The sequence below is a fragment of the Coregonus lavaretus genome (genome assembly GCF_964263955.1).
Source record: "Coregonus lavaretus genome assembly, contig: HAP1_SCAFFOLD_1790, whole genome shotgun sequence".
NCBI lineage: Eukaryota > Metazoa > Chordata > Actinopteri > Salmoniformes > Salmonidae > Coregonus > Coregonus lavaretus.
In genome coordinates this window covers 64,491-78,556 of record NW_028160121.1, presented here as the reverse complement: position 1 = coordinate 78,556, position 14,066 = coordinate 64,491, and the positions used below count along the sequence as shown (strand labels likewise).

General features: G+C 45.5%; 1 protein-coding gene across 1 annotated transcript in view; it reads left to right on the top strand.

The window, feature by feature from the left end:
- LOC311122121 (formin-like protein 3) overlaps nt 1-14,066 on the top strand; it is a gene marked incomplete at its 5' end in the record, with an annotated part of 38,845 nt that overhangs the window by 12,409 nt on the left and 12,370 nt on the right. The window contains 10 exons of the mRNA XM_084196526.1: nt 565-750; nt 1,048-1,197; nt 3,486-3,587; nt 3,937-4,330; nt 4,744-4,842; nt 5,185-5,309; nt 6,426-6,628; nt 7,663-7,966; nt 8,231-8,311; nt 13,750-13,879. Of these exons, the coding sequence (XP_084052652.1) occupies nt 565-750; nt 1,048-1,197; nt 3,486-3,587; nt 3,937-4,330; nt 4,744-4,842; nt 5,185-5,309; nt 6,426-6,628; nt 7,663-7,966; nt 8,231-8,311; nt 13,750-13,879 (1,774 nt within the window). The remainder of the gene's footprint in view (nt 1-564; nt 751-1,047; nt 1,198-3,485; nt 3,588-3,936; nt 4,331-4,743; nt 4,843-5,184; nt 5,310-6,425; nt 6,629-7,662; nt 7,967-8,230; nt 8,312-13,749; nt 13,880-14,066) is intronic.

Sequence of the window (14,066 nt, the reverse complement as noted above, 5' to 3'; positions counted from 1 at the left end):
TCTGTTCCCTTCCCATGAATTCCTATAATCAGTCTTTTCATTGCAAATGGAGTGTGTTGACGTCTGCTTACACTCATAGCCTTGGCATCCCAGGCGGTATGTTTTTTGTTTTTATCATACTTCATTAATAAATTGAAGTATATTGAAGTATGTCCGTGATAAATATACTTTTGTATATTTTAAATGATCTAAATTGGAACAATTTTAAATACATGTAATGCCTTTAATGTCAACTTTATTAGTGTTTCATTAGGCATTCTGTAGGGAGGGAAGATTATCAGTAATTCAAAATAAAGAAATGATAACGGGTCACTCTCTAACCTGAGACTGTTATACAGCACAGCAACTCCATATGACAAAGAGACAGCCATACATTTTTATGTCAAATATATTGGAAAAATATTGGACCATATCGGACACTGAGGTGGTTCAGAAGTGAACATAACTGAAGTATATCCTACTCTATTGGACTGGAAGATTACTTTTTTCACTGCTTGGCAAACCTCCCCAAAATATGCTCAGGTCTGTATTGATCTAATACATTATCTTTCTATTCCTTTTCAGGTGTGCAAGGAGAAGCATCGCTTTGAGAAGCTGATGGACTATTTCCGTGTGGAGGATGGGAACATTGACTTCATGGTGGCCTGCATGCAGTTCATTAACATCGTGGTCCACTCAGTAGAAGACATGAACTTCAGGGTTCACCTGCAGTATGAGTTCACCATGCTGGGCCTAGATGACTACCTGGAGGTACGGAGGATGCTATAAATACAATATAATAAATCATCTAAATCATGTATTCATGAACAGTCACTAAAACCAGGGCCTGGAATTATACCTGGTCAGGTCAGGAAAAACTCCTGGCCCAACATCTACTTGAATGTCTTATGCCTTTTTGAGGCAGCATTTGAAGGCAGGAAGTAAAAAATTGTCATTTTAAGTTCTGTCCCTTTTCCAAGATGCCTTTTAAAATGTTACCTTCTAAGGTACCTTCATATGTGTCTTACTGTGAATCACTGACCTGGACCTCTCCTTCTCTCCCTCCAGAAATCCAAGTACACAGAGAGTGACAAGCTGTCAGTCCAGATCCAGGCCTACCTGGAGAATGTGTTTGATGTGGGCGGCCTGCTGGAGGATGCAGAGACCAAGAACGTGGCTCTGGAGAAGGTGGAGGAACTGGAGGAACACCTGTCCCATGTAAGAACCACCAGACTGACCACCAGACTGACCACCAGACTGACCACCAGACCACCAGACTGACTACCAGACCACCAGACTGACTACCAGACCACCAGACTGACTACCAGACCACCAGACTGACCACCAGACCACCAGACTGACAACCAGACCACCAGACTGACCACCAGACCACCAGACTGACTACCAGACCACCAGACTGACCACCAGACCACCAGACTGACTACCAGACCACCAGACTGACAACCAGACCACCAGACTGACCACCAGACCACCAGACTGACTACCAGACCACCAGACCACCAGACTGACTATCAGACCACCAGACTGACCACCAGACCACCAGACTGACTACCAGACCACCAGACCACCAGACTGACTATCAGACCACCAGACTGACTACCAGACCACCAGACTGACTACCAGACCACCAAACCACCGACTGACTACCAGACCACCAGACTGACAACCAGACCACCAGACTGACTACCAGACCACCAGACTGACTACCAGACCACCAGACCACCAGACTGACTACCAGACCACCAGACTGACTACCAGACCACCAGGCTGACCACCAGACTGAACACCAGACTGACCACCAGGCTGAACACCAGACCGCCCACTATGCCTCTTTACAGGAGTGGGGATGTCTTGGGGATGTGGGGATGTCTTGGAAATACATGCATTCTATAGATTCTATATGTGTCCTTTTCCATTCTGAACATTTTACATGAAACGGTTCCATGAACAAAGTAATCAGGTACATCATTATTGTCTGATTAGGTCTTCTCTGGTGTGTCAGTCAGTCAGTAACACAAGTAAACAATCCACCAAACTGTTACAATGACAGAAAGGTCAGAGTCAGACATGCCGTCATCCTAAGAATTTCAAAACAAACCCTGCTTTCAGGGACCAGGAATTATGGGGGAGGAAGAGAGTGAAACATTCCACCCTAAGAATTCCTTTAGTTTACAACACGTGTTATCTGTCCAAATTCAAAAGTGAAAACTGTGTCAGCTCAGCCTCACTTACACTAGCTGTGTCATGTTGCTAGGCATATCACATTTCTTATTAATTCTGCAGAGAATACAGTACAGGAGAGAGAGAGAGAAAGAAAGACAAACAGACCCCACAGAGCCCCAGGACAACAACAACAACACAATTAGACCCAACCAAATCATGAGAAAACAAAAAGAGAATTACTTGAGACATTGGAAAGAATTAACAAAAAAACAGAGCAAACTAGAATGCTATTTGGCTCTAAACAGAGAGTACACAGCGGCAGAATACCTGACCACTGTGACTGACCCAAACTTAAGGAAAGCTTTGACTATGTACAGACTCAGTGAGCATAGCCTTGCTATTGAGAAAGGCCGCCGTAGGCAGACCTGGCTCTCAAGAGAAGAAGATAGGCTATGTGCACACTGCCCACAAAATGAGGTGGAAACTGAGCTGCACTTCCTAACCTCCTGCCAAATGTATGACCATATTAGAGACACATATTTCCCTCAGATTACAGAGATCCACAAAGAATTCGAAAACAAACCCAATTTTGATAAACTCCCTTATCTACTGGGTGAAAACCCACAGTGAGCCATCACAGCAGCAAGATTTGTGACCTGTTGCCACAAGAAAAGGGCAACCAGTGAAGAACAAACACCATTGTAAACAACAACCCATATTTATGTTTATTTATTTTCCCATTTGTACTTTAACTATTTGCACATTATTACAACACTGTATATATACATAATATGACATTTGAAATGTCTTTATTCATTTGGAACTTCTGAGTGTAATGTTTACTGTTAATATTTATAGTTTATTTCACTTTTGTTTACTATCTACTTCACTTGCTTTGGCAATGTTAACATACGTTTCCCATGCCAATAAAGCCCTTAAATTGAAATTGAGAGAGAGAGAGAGAGAGAGAGAGAGAGAGAGAGAGAGAGAGAGAGAGAGAGAGAGAGAGAGAGAGAGAGAGAGAGAGAGAGAGAGAGAGAGAGAGAGAGAGAGAGAGAGAGAGAGAGAGAGAGAGAGAGAGACAGACAGACAGACAGACAGAGAGACAGAGAGACAGAGAGACAGAGAGAGAGAGAGAGAGGAACTGGGTGAGATGCCCGAGTTGGATTTTACTGGATCAATGCTTTAATTCACCTCCTCCTCCCCTTTCTCCATCTCTTTCTCCATACCTCTTGTCCTGTCTCTACACTCACTCCTTTTCTCTCCATGCCTCCTACCTTCTCTTACTTTGCTCACCCTCTATCCTCTCCACCCTGTACTAGGTGACGGAGAAGCTTCTGGACGTGGAGAATGAGACCATCATGAAAGTGGCTGACCTGGAGAAGCAGCTCCTACAGAAGGACAAGGATCTCCATGTCATACGGGTAAGATAAGCTAGTGATCACTATTATGATACGGAATTAAATTATCATTATATTTCTCATATACAGTATCAAATGTACTCTTGATGATTCAGTACAGCAATAGCGTGCATTCGCATGTCTCAATGTTGTATTAATATGTTGTTTTGCAACAGTGTTTTACAACTCCTGGAGAACTATATGTACGGCAATGGCAGAATAACATTAACGTTTGATCAACTATGCTCTAGGAAGAATGCTATGATAGCAAATTGATTGGCAGGAAATGGAGTGATTATGATCCTGTATAGTTGGTGGAGTCATCATAGTGTGATTTCTCTCTCTGTCTCCCAATGGTGTTCTGACCCAACAGGAGACGTACGAGTCGACCAACACCCAGGTCCACACCCTGAGGAGGATGATCAAGGAGAAGGACGCTGCCTTCCAGAGGAGCTTCAACATAGAGAAGCGCCTGCTGGAGATGGAACAGCAGGGGACCATCCGCCTCCGCAAGCAGCCGGACGGGGACATCGCCATCGAGCCCCTGGGAGGGGGCAGTGGTGGTGGTGGTGGTGGTGGAGGAGGAGGAGGGGGTGGAGGTCCGGGGGCGCTTCTGGGTGACTTTGGGCAGAACGGAGGGTTCTCAGTGGGGCCTGGAGGAGTAACAGGGCCAGGAGGACCAGGAGGACCAGGGACTAGTCTATCAAGGGCCAGTGAAGCACCACCTCCCCCACCTCCTCCTCCCCCTCCACTTCCCTCTGCTTTAGGTACAGTACCATGAGCAGTTATACTCTTTCACATCATTGTGCCGACTCCAACTGTACTGTGTTGGCTTTCTTTTCACATTGTCCTTCACAGCAGGGGTTCTCAACCTTTTCCATTCCGAGGCCCACTGAAAGGTTGAGAATCACTACTTTACAGCACGGTTCCAGGAACTATGGTGAAACACACACACACACACACACACACACAGCTGGATGGACGCACAACATTAGTATATGCCACCATAAACCAATATGAATGATCTTCTATTCATCGTACTGATTTGGTACAGCATGTTAGAGCTCCACTAGTCTCTCTCACAGACATTCATAAGCTTGAGATTTGATTATGGCTCAGGAGAATAGAGCTACAGAGACTGCCGTTGTTTTATGCTGAGTGTTTGTCTTCTGTTCCACAGGAGAGAATGCTCCATGCCCACCTCCACCCCCACCCCCTCCTATGGCCCCGCCTCTACCAGGAACTGCACCCAATTTCATCCTCAATATGGGCCTATCAGGTAAGAGCATCTAAATATACTGTATTGCACATCTGCTACGGGGCCATTATGGTTAATCTAAACTAAAAAGGAACTTAGGGTGGAGTATAGAATGTGTTCAAAAGAATACAGTACAATATACAAGTCGGATTGTGTGATGGTAATATGCCTGATTTTCTATGTAATGGCTGTCCTAATTTTCTATGTAATGGCTGTCCTAATTTTCTATGTAATGGCTGTCCTGATTTTATATGTAATGGCTGTCCTGATTTTCGATTAAATGGATGTCCTGATTTTCTATGTAATGGCTTTCCTGAATTTCTTTATAATAATAATAAGGACTCTAATAATGTCGGTCTGCAGCTATCAGGATCAAGAAGCCCATCAAGACCAAGTTCCGTCTGCCTATATTCAACTGGACCGCTCTGAAACCCAACCAGATCAATGGTACGGTCTTCAGTGAGATAGATGATGAAAGAGTACTAGAGGTGAGTCTACCAGTTCAGGACAAACTTCCCTTTACGGGCCTTCATCTGACCGTTTACCACCTTAATTAGGGGCCTTCATCTGACAGTTTACCTCTTAATTAGGGGCCTGAGTTGTTCTTTGTCATGTCGCATGGTCAGGAAAATAGGCCCTCAAGGCCCTACTCCTAACTCATTCAAGGCCCCACTCCTAATTCATTCAAGGCCCTACTCCTAATTCATTCAAGGCCCTACTCCTAATTCATTTAAGGCCCTACTCCTAACTCATTCAAGGCCCCAGTCTTAACTCATTCAAGGCCCTACTCCTAACTAATTCAAGGCCCTACTCCTAACTCATTCAAGGACCTACTCCTAATTCATTCAAGGCCCTACTCCTAACTCATTCAAAGCCCTACTCCTAACTCATTCAAGGCCCTACTCCTAACTCATTCAAGGACCTACTCCTAACGCATTCAAGGCCCTACTCCTAATTCATTCAAGGCCCTACTCCTAACTCATTCAAGGCCCCAGTCTTAACTCATTCAAGGCCCCAGTCTTAACTCATTCAAGGCCCTACTCCTAACTCATTCAAGGCCCCTCTCTAACTCATTCAAGGCCCTACTCCTAACTCATTCAAGGCCCCAGTCTTAACTCATTCAAGGCCCTACTCCTAACTCATTCAAGGCCCCAGTCTTAACTAATTCAAGGCCCTACTCCTAACTCATTCAAGGCCCTACTCCTAACTCATTCAAGGCCCTACTCCTAACTCATTCAAGGCCCTACTCCTAACTCATTCAAGGACCTACTCCTAACTCATTCAAGGCCCTACTCCTAACTCATTCAAGGCCCCACTCCTAATTCATTCAAGGCCCTACTCCTAATTCATTCAAGGCCCTACTCCTAACTCATTCAAGGTCTTACTCCTAACTTGATCAAGACCCTACTCTTAACTCATTCAAAGCCCTTCTTCTAACTAATTAAATGCTGATTGTCAAACCATCCCTGCTTTGTTCCGTATGATTATTATTTTTTTGCACAAAAAAACCCTCCTAACTGAAACATTTTCCTTGTCATAGAAAATGGACATGCTTTGAGGTATCACGTTTGACTGAGTGTATCGTGTGTGTTGTCTGTCTATAGGACCTGGATGTGGAGAAGTTTGAGGAACTGTTTAAGACCAAGGCCCAGGGTCCAGTGGTGGACCTGAGTGGCCCCAAGACCAAGGTGTCTCAAAAGGCTGTCAATAAGGTCTCCCTGCTGGACGCAAACCGCTCCAAGAACCTGGCTATCACCCTGAGGAAGGCCAACAAGAGCACTGAAGAGATCTGCAAAGCCATACAGACGTACGTACTGTAGCCTATAGCTTGCTCTCGACATCAATCAATCACATCAACAATTCAGTTGTCACAAAGTGCTTTACAGTGACCAGCCAAGCAGAAGCACAGTGGCAAGGAAACACTCCCTAGAAGGAAGAAACCTAGAGAGGAGGCAGACTCAGAATGTTATGTTTCCAACCTGTCTCCCGTCCTGTCTGATGTTTATAACCTGTCCTGTCTGATGTTTCTAACCTGTCTCCCCCATCTGATGTTTATAACCCGTCTCTCCCTGTCTGATGTTTATAACCTGTCTCCCCCTGTCTGATGTTTATAACCCGTCTCCCCCTGTCTGATGTTTATAACCTGTCTCCCCCTGTCTGATGTTTATAACCCGTCTCCCCCTGTCTGATGTTTATAACCTGTCTCCCCCTGTCTGATGTTTATAACCCGTCTCCCCCTGTCTGATGTTTATAACCCGTCTCCCCCTGTCTGATGTTTATAACCTGTCTCCCCTGTCTGAAGTTTATAACCCGTCTCCCCTGTCTGATGTTTATAACCCGTCTCCCCTGTCTGATGTTTATAACCTGTCTCCCCCTGTCTGATGTTTATAACCTGTCTCCCCCGTCTGATGTTTCTAACCCGTCTCCCCCGTCTGATGTTTCTAACCTGTCCCGTCTGATGTTTCTAACCTGTCTCCCCGTCTGATGTTTCTAACCTGTCTCCCACTTGTCTGATGTTTCTAACCTGTCTCCCTCCTGTCTGATGTTTCGAACCTGTCCTGTCTGATGTTTCTAACCTGTCTCCCACCTGTCTGATGTTTCTAACCTGTCTCCCTCCTGTCTAATGTTTCTAACCTGTCCTGTCTGATGTTTCTAACCTGTCTTGTCTGATGTTTCTAACCTGTCTCCCCGTCTGATGTTTCTAACCTGTCCTGTTTGATGTTTCTAACCTGTCCTGTCTGATGTTTCTAACCTGTCTCCCCATTTGATGTTTCTAACATGTCCCGTCTGATGTTTCTAACCTTTCAGTATTGTAACCTGTACTATATTTTCTCCCTATAGCTTTGACCTGAAGGCCCTGCCGGTGGACTTCGTGGAGTGTCTGATGCGTTTCCTTCCAACGGAGGCGGAGGGGAAGATGATGCGTCAGTACGAGCGGGAGCGGCGACCGCTGGACGCGCTGACGGACGAGGACCGATTCATGCTCTTCTTCTCCAAGATCGAAAGGCTCACCCAGAGGATTAATATTATTACGTTCGTAGGGAACTTCTCAGACAACGTCAACATGCTAACCCCGCAGCTCAATGCCATTATCGCAGCGTCCGCATCCGTCAAGTCTTCACCCAAGTTAAAACGAATGCTAGAGGTAAGGGTTCTCTCATCGTGATCGTCCATCATCAGCGATTAAACTGGTTTGAATTGGAAGAGAAGCATCCTTTCACATTATCTGTCAGTGGTGAGTTTCCCAAAAGATTCATAGCACTAAGATCATCCAGGTCAATTGTAGGCAATGGACGAAAGATGCTCTTAGTGCAACAAAGCTGTAGGGAAACTCAGTAGCTTTTGCTTGACCATGGCCACATTAGTATGGTGCTAAGATGTTTATTCTTTACTTTCTGTACTCTCATAGATCATCTTAGCCCTGGGAAACTACATGAACAGCAGCAAGAGAGGATCTGTGTATGGCTTCAAACTACAAAGTCTTGATCTGGTGAGTACTGTATGATACAAAGTAGCACATTCTAGAGAGCTGCTCTCTGCAAGTCCTCAAGAGACTGCTCAAGGGCTACACTTTTCAAGATGTACTCCTCCAGAATGAAAAGATCCTTGGCTGTAATGAATGGCGCCGGAGAAGATGGCTGCCGTTTTACAGCCCTCTAACCAATTGTACTATTATGTGTGTTTTTCCGCGTAATTTGTAATTTATTTTGTACATAATGTTTCTGCCATCGTCTCTTATAACCAAAAAGAGCTTCTGGATATCAGGACAGCGATTACTCACCTCGTATTGGACGAAGATTTTTTCTTCAACGAGGTGGCCGCGAAGGATATCCTACAGACACCAGACAAGGCCCAAATCCCTGTCATTCGCATGAGAAAGAGACAGAGATATCGTGGACGTAGGTCGGGGTACCTTGTAAGGATCCGACAGCGAGCGAGTAAACTGCCTCTTCCATCAATCCTATTAGCCAATCTTCAATCATTTGAGAATAAATTGGATGACCTAAGATTACGGTTATCCTACCAACGGGACATTAAAAACTGTAATATCTTATGTTTCACCGAGTCGTGGCTTAACGACGAAATGGACAACATACAGCTAGCGGGCTATACGCTACATCGGCAGGATAGAACGGCTGACTCCGGTAAGACAAGGGGTGGCGGTCTGTGTATATTTGTAAACAACAGCTGGTGCACAAAATCAAATACTAAGGAAGTCCCGAGGTTTTGCTCGCCTGAGGTAGAGTATCTTATGATAAGTTGTAGACCACACTATTTACCAAGAGAGTTTTCATCTATATTTTTCATACAGTGAGGGAAAAGAGTATTTGATCCCCTGCTGATTTTGTACGTTTGCCCACTGACAAAGACATGATCAGTCTATAATTTTAATGGTAGGTTTATTTGAACAGTGAGAGACAGAATAACAACAAAAAAATCCAGAAAAACGCATGTAAAAAATGTTATAAATTGATTTGCATTTTAATGAGGGAAATAAGTATTTGACCCCTCTGCAAAACATGACTTAGTACTTGGTGGCAAAATCTTGTTGGCAATCACAGAGGTCAGACGTTTCTTGTAGTTGGCCACCAGGTTTGCACACATCTCAGGAGGGATTTTGTCCCACTCCTCTTTGCAGATCTTCTCCAAGTCATTAAGGTTTCGAGCCTGACGTTTGGCAACTCGAACCTTCAGCTCCCTCCACAGATTTTCTATGGGATTAAGGTCTGGAGACTGGATAGGCCACTCCAGGACCTTAATGTGCTTCTTCTTGAGCCACTCCTTTGTTGCCTTGGCCATGTGTTTTGGGTCATTGTCATGCTGGAGTACCCATCCACAACACATTTTCAATGCCCTGGCTGAGGGAAGGAGGTTCTCATCCAAGATTTGACAATACATGGCCCCGTCCATCGTCCCTTTGATGCGGTGAAGTTGTCCTGTCCCCTTAGCAGAAAAACACCCCCAAAGCATAATGTTTCCACCTCCATGTTTTACGGTGGGGATGGTGTTCTTGGGGTCATAGGCAGCATTCCTCCTCCTCCAAACACAGCGAGTTGAGTTGATGCCAAAGAGCTCGATTTTGGTCTCATCTGACCACAACACTTTCACCCAGTTCTCCTCTGAATCATTCAGATGTTCATTGGCAAACTTCAGACGGCCCTCTGCTTTCTTGAGCAGGGGGACCTTGCGGGCGCTGCAGGATTTCAGTCCTTCACAGCGTAGTGTGTTACCAATTGTTTTCTTGGTGACTATGGTCCCAGCTGCCTTGAGATCATTGACAAGATCCTCCCGTGTAGTTCTGGACTGATTCTTCACCGTTCTCATGATCATTGCAACACCACGAGGTGAGATCTTGCATGGAGCCCCAGGCCGAGGGAGATGAACAGTTATTTTGTGTTTCTTTCATTTGCGAATAATTGCACCAACTGTTGTCACCTTCTCACCAAGCTGCTTGGCGATGGTCTTGTAGCCCATTCCAGCCTTGTGTAGGTATACAATCTTGTCCCTGTCATCCTTGGAGAGCTCTTTGGTCTTGGCCATGGTGGAGAGTGGAATCTGATTGATTGATTGCTTCTGTGGACAGGTGTCTTTTATACAGGTAACAAGCTGAGATTAGGAGCACTCCCTTTAAGAGTGTGCTCCTAATCTCAGCTCGTTACCTGTATAAAATACACCTGGGAGCCAGAAACCTTTCTGATTGAGAGGGGGTCAAATACTTATTTCCCTCATTAAAATGCAAATCAATTTCTAAAAAAATTCTGTCTCTAACTGTTCAAATAAACCTACCATTAAAATGATAGACTGATCATTTCTTTGTCAGTGGGCAAACATACAAAATCAGCATGGGATGAAATACTTTTTTGCCTCACTGTAGCTGTCTATTTACCACCACAAACCAATGCTGGCATTAAGATTGCACTAAATTAGCTGTATAAGGCCATAAGTGAACAGGAAAACGCTCATCCAGAGGCAGCGCTCCTAGTGGCCGGGGACTTTAATGCAGGGAAACTTAAATCCATTCTACCTCATTTCTACCAGCATGTTAAATGTGCAACCAGAGGAAAAAAAACTCTAGACCACCTTTACTCCACACACAGAGATGCATACAAAGCTCTCCCTCGCCCTCCATTTGGCAAATCTGACCATAACTATATCCTCCTGATTCCTGCTTATAAGCAAAGACTAAAGCAGGAAGCACCAGTGACTCGGTTAATAAAAAAGTGGTCAGATGACGCAGATGCTAAGCTACAGGACTGTTTTGCTAGCACAGACTGGAACATGTTCCGGGATTCTTCAGATAGCATTGAGGAGTACACCACATCAGTCACTGGCTTCATCAATAAGTGCATCGATGATGTCGTCCCCACAGTGACCGTACGTACATACCCCAACCAGAAGCCATGGATTACAGGAAACATCCACACTGAGCTAAAGGGTAGAGCTTCCGCTTTCAAGGAGCGGGACTCTAACCCGGACGCTTATAAGAAATCCCGCTATGCCCTCCGACGAACCATCAAACAGGCAAAGAGTCAATACAGGACTAAGATTGAATCGTACTACACCGGCTCTGACGCTCGTCGGATGTGGCAGGGCTTGAAAACTATTACAGACTACAAAGGGAAGCACAGCCGCGAGCTGCCCAGTGACACAAGACTTCCAGACGAGCTAAACCACTTCTATGCTCGCTTCGAGGCAAGCAACACTGAAGCATGCATGAGAGCACCAGCTGTTCCGGATGACTATGTGATCACGCTCTCCGTAGCCGATGTGAGTAAGACTTTTAAGCAGGTCAACATTCACAAGGCCGCAGGGCCAGACGGATTACCAGGACGTGTACTCCGAGCATGTGCTGACCAACTGGCAAGTGTCTTCACTGACATTTTCAACATGTCCCTGACTGAGTCTGTAATACCAACATGTTTCAAGCAGACCACCATAGTCCCCGTGCCCAAGGACACTAAGATAACCTGCCTAAATGACTACCGACCCGTAGCACTGACGTCTGTAGCCATGAAGTGCTTTGAAAGGCTGGTCATGGCTCACATCAACACCATTATCCCAGAAACCCTAGACCCACTCCAATTTGCATACCGCCCCAACAGATCCACAGATTATGCAATCTCTATTGCACTCCACACTGCCCTTTTCCACCTGGACAAGAGGAACACCTACGTGAGAATGCTATTCATTGACTACAGCTCAGCATTCAACACCATAGTGCCCTCAAAGCTCATCGCTAAGCTAAGGATCCTGGGACTAAACACCTCCCTCTTCAACTGGATCCTGGACTTCCTGACGGGCCACCCCCAGGTGGTAAGGGTAGGTAACAACACATCTACCACACTGATCCTCAACACGGGGGCCCCTCAGGGGTGCGTTCTCAGTCCCCTCCTGTACTCCCTGTTCACCCATGACTGCATGGCCAGGCACGACTCCAACACCATCATTAAGTTTGCAGACGACACAACAGTGGTAGGCCTGATCACCGACAACAATGAGACAGCCTATAGGGAGGAGGTCAGAGACCTGGCCGTGTGGTGCCAGGATAACAACCTCTCCCTCAACGTGACCAAGACAAAGGAGATGATTGTGGACTACAGGAAAAATAAGAGGACTGAGCACGCCCCCATTCTCATCGACGGGGCTGTAGTGGAACAGGTTGAGAGCTTCAAGTTCCTTGGTGTCCACATCACCAACGAACTATCATGGTCCAAACACACCAAGACAGTCGTGAAGAGGGCACGACAAAGCCTATTCCCCCTCAGGAGACTGAAAAGATTTGGCATGGGTCCTCAGATCCTCAAAAAATTATACAGCTGCACCATAGAGAGCATCCTGACTGGTTGCATCATCGCCTGGTATGGCAACTGTTCGGCCTCCAACCGCAAGGCACTACAGAGGGTAGTGCGTACGGCCCAGTACATCACTGGGGCCAAGCTTCCTGCCATTCAGGACCTCTATACCAGGCGGTGTCAGAGGAAGGCCCTCAAAATTGTCAAAGACTCCAGCCACCCTAGTCATAGACTGTTCTCTCTGCTACCGCACGGCAAGCGGTACCGGAGTGCCAAGTCTAGGTCCAAAATACTTCTCAACAGCTTCTACCCCCAAGCCATAAGACTCCTGAACAGCTAATCATGGCTACACGGACCCTTTGCACTGCCCCCCCACCCCATATTTTTACGCTGCTGCTACTCTGTTAATTATTTATGCATAGTCACTTTAACTCTACCCAAATGTACATATTACTTCAACTACCTCAACTAGCCGGTGCCCCCGCACATTGACTCTGCACCGGTACCCCCCTGTATATATAGCCTCCCTACTGTTATTTTATTTTACTTCTGCTCTTTTTTTCTCAACACTTTTTCGTTGTTGTTTTATTTTAATTTTTTATTAAAAATAAATGCACTGTTGGTTAAGGGCTGTAAGTAAGCATTTCACTGTAATGTCTGCACCTGTTGTATTCGGCGCATGTGGCCAATAATTTGATTTGATTTGATATGTATTCTGGTCATGTATTCAGTTCCAGGTGTTCCGTTTATCTCCACGTTAGTTATACAAGGCTACACTTGTACACTTGTTTCAAGAGTGATAAAAGAGGCTGATATGTATTCTGGTTGTGTATATCTTTTTCTCATTCAGCTGCTGGAATCTAGTTATAAAAGCCTACATATGTATCAGTGGAGGCTGCTGAGGGGAGAAGGGCTCATAAAAATGGTTGGAACAGAGCCAATGGAATGGCATCAAACCATGTGTTTAATATATTTGATACCATTCCACCTATTCCGCTCCAGACATTACCACGAGCCCATCCTCCCCAATTAAGGTGCCACCAACCTCCTGTGATGTGGACACTTGTTTGGAAATGTACTCCTCCAGAGTAAGTGGAAAGAGCCTTGACTGATATGTAATCTTCTCCTCCCCTAGCTACTGGACACTAAGTCTACAGACAGGAAGATGACTCTGCTCCACTACATAGCTGTGGTTGTCAAGGAGAAGTATCCTGAGCTGGCTAACTTCTTCAACGAACTGCACTTTGTGGACAAAGCTGCTGCAGGTGAATACACAGTTACACACACAGACACCATGCAACTGGAATGGGATTATTCTCTTCTCACTGTATGAAGAAGACTACAGCACAGTTGAAATGAGGAGGCTTGATATTTTTGTGTGTGTGTGTGTGTGCGTGCGTGCATGCGTGCGTGCGTGCGTGTGGGGTCCTCTGTAGCTCAATTGGTAGAGCA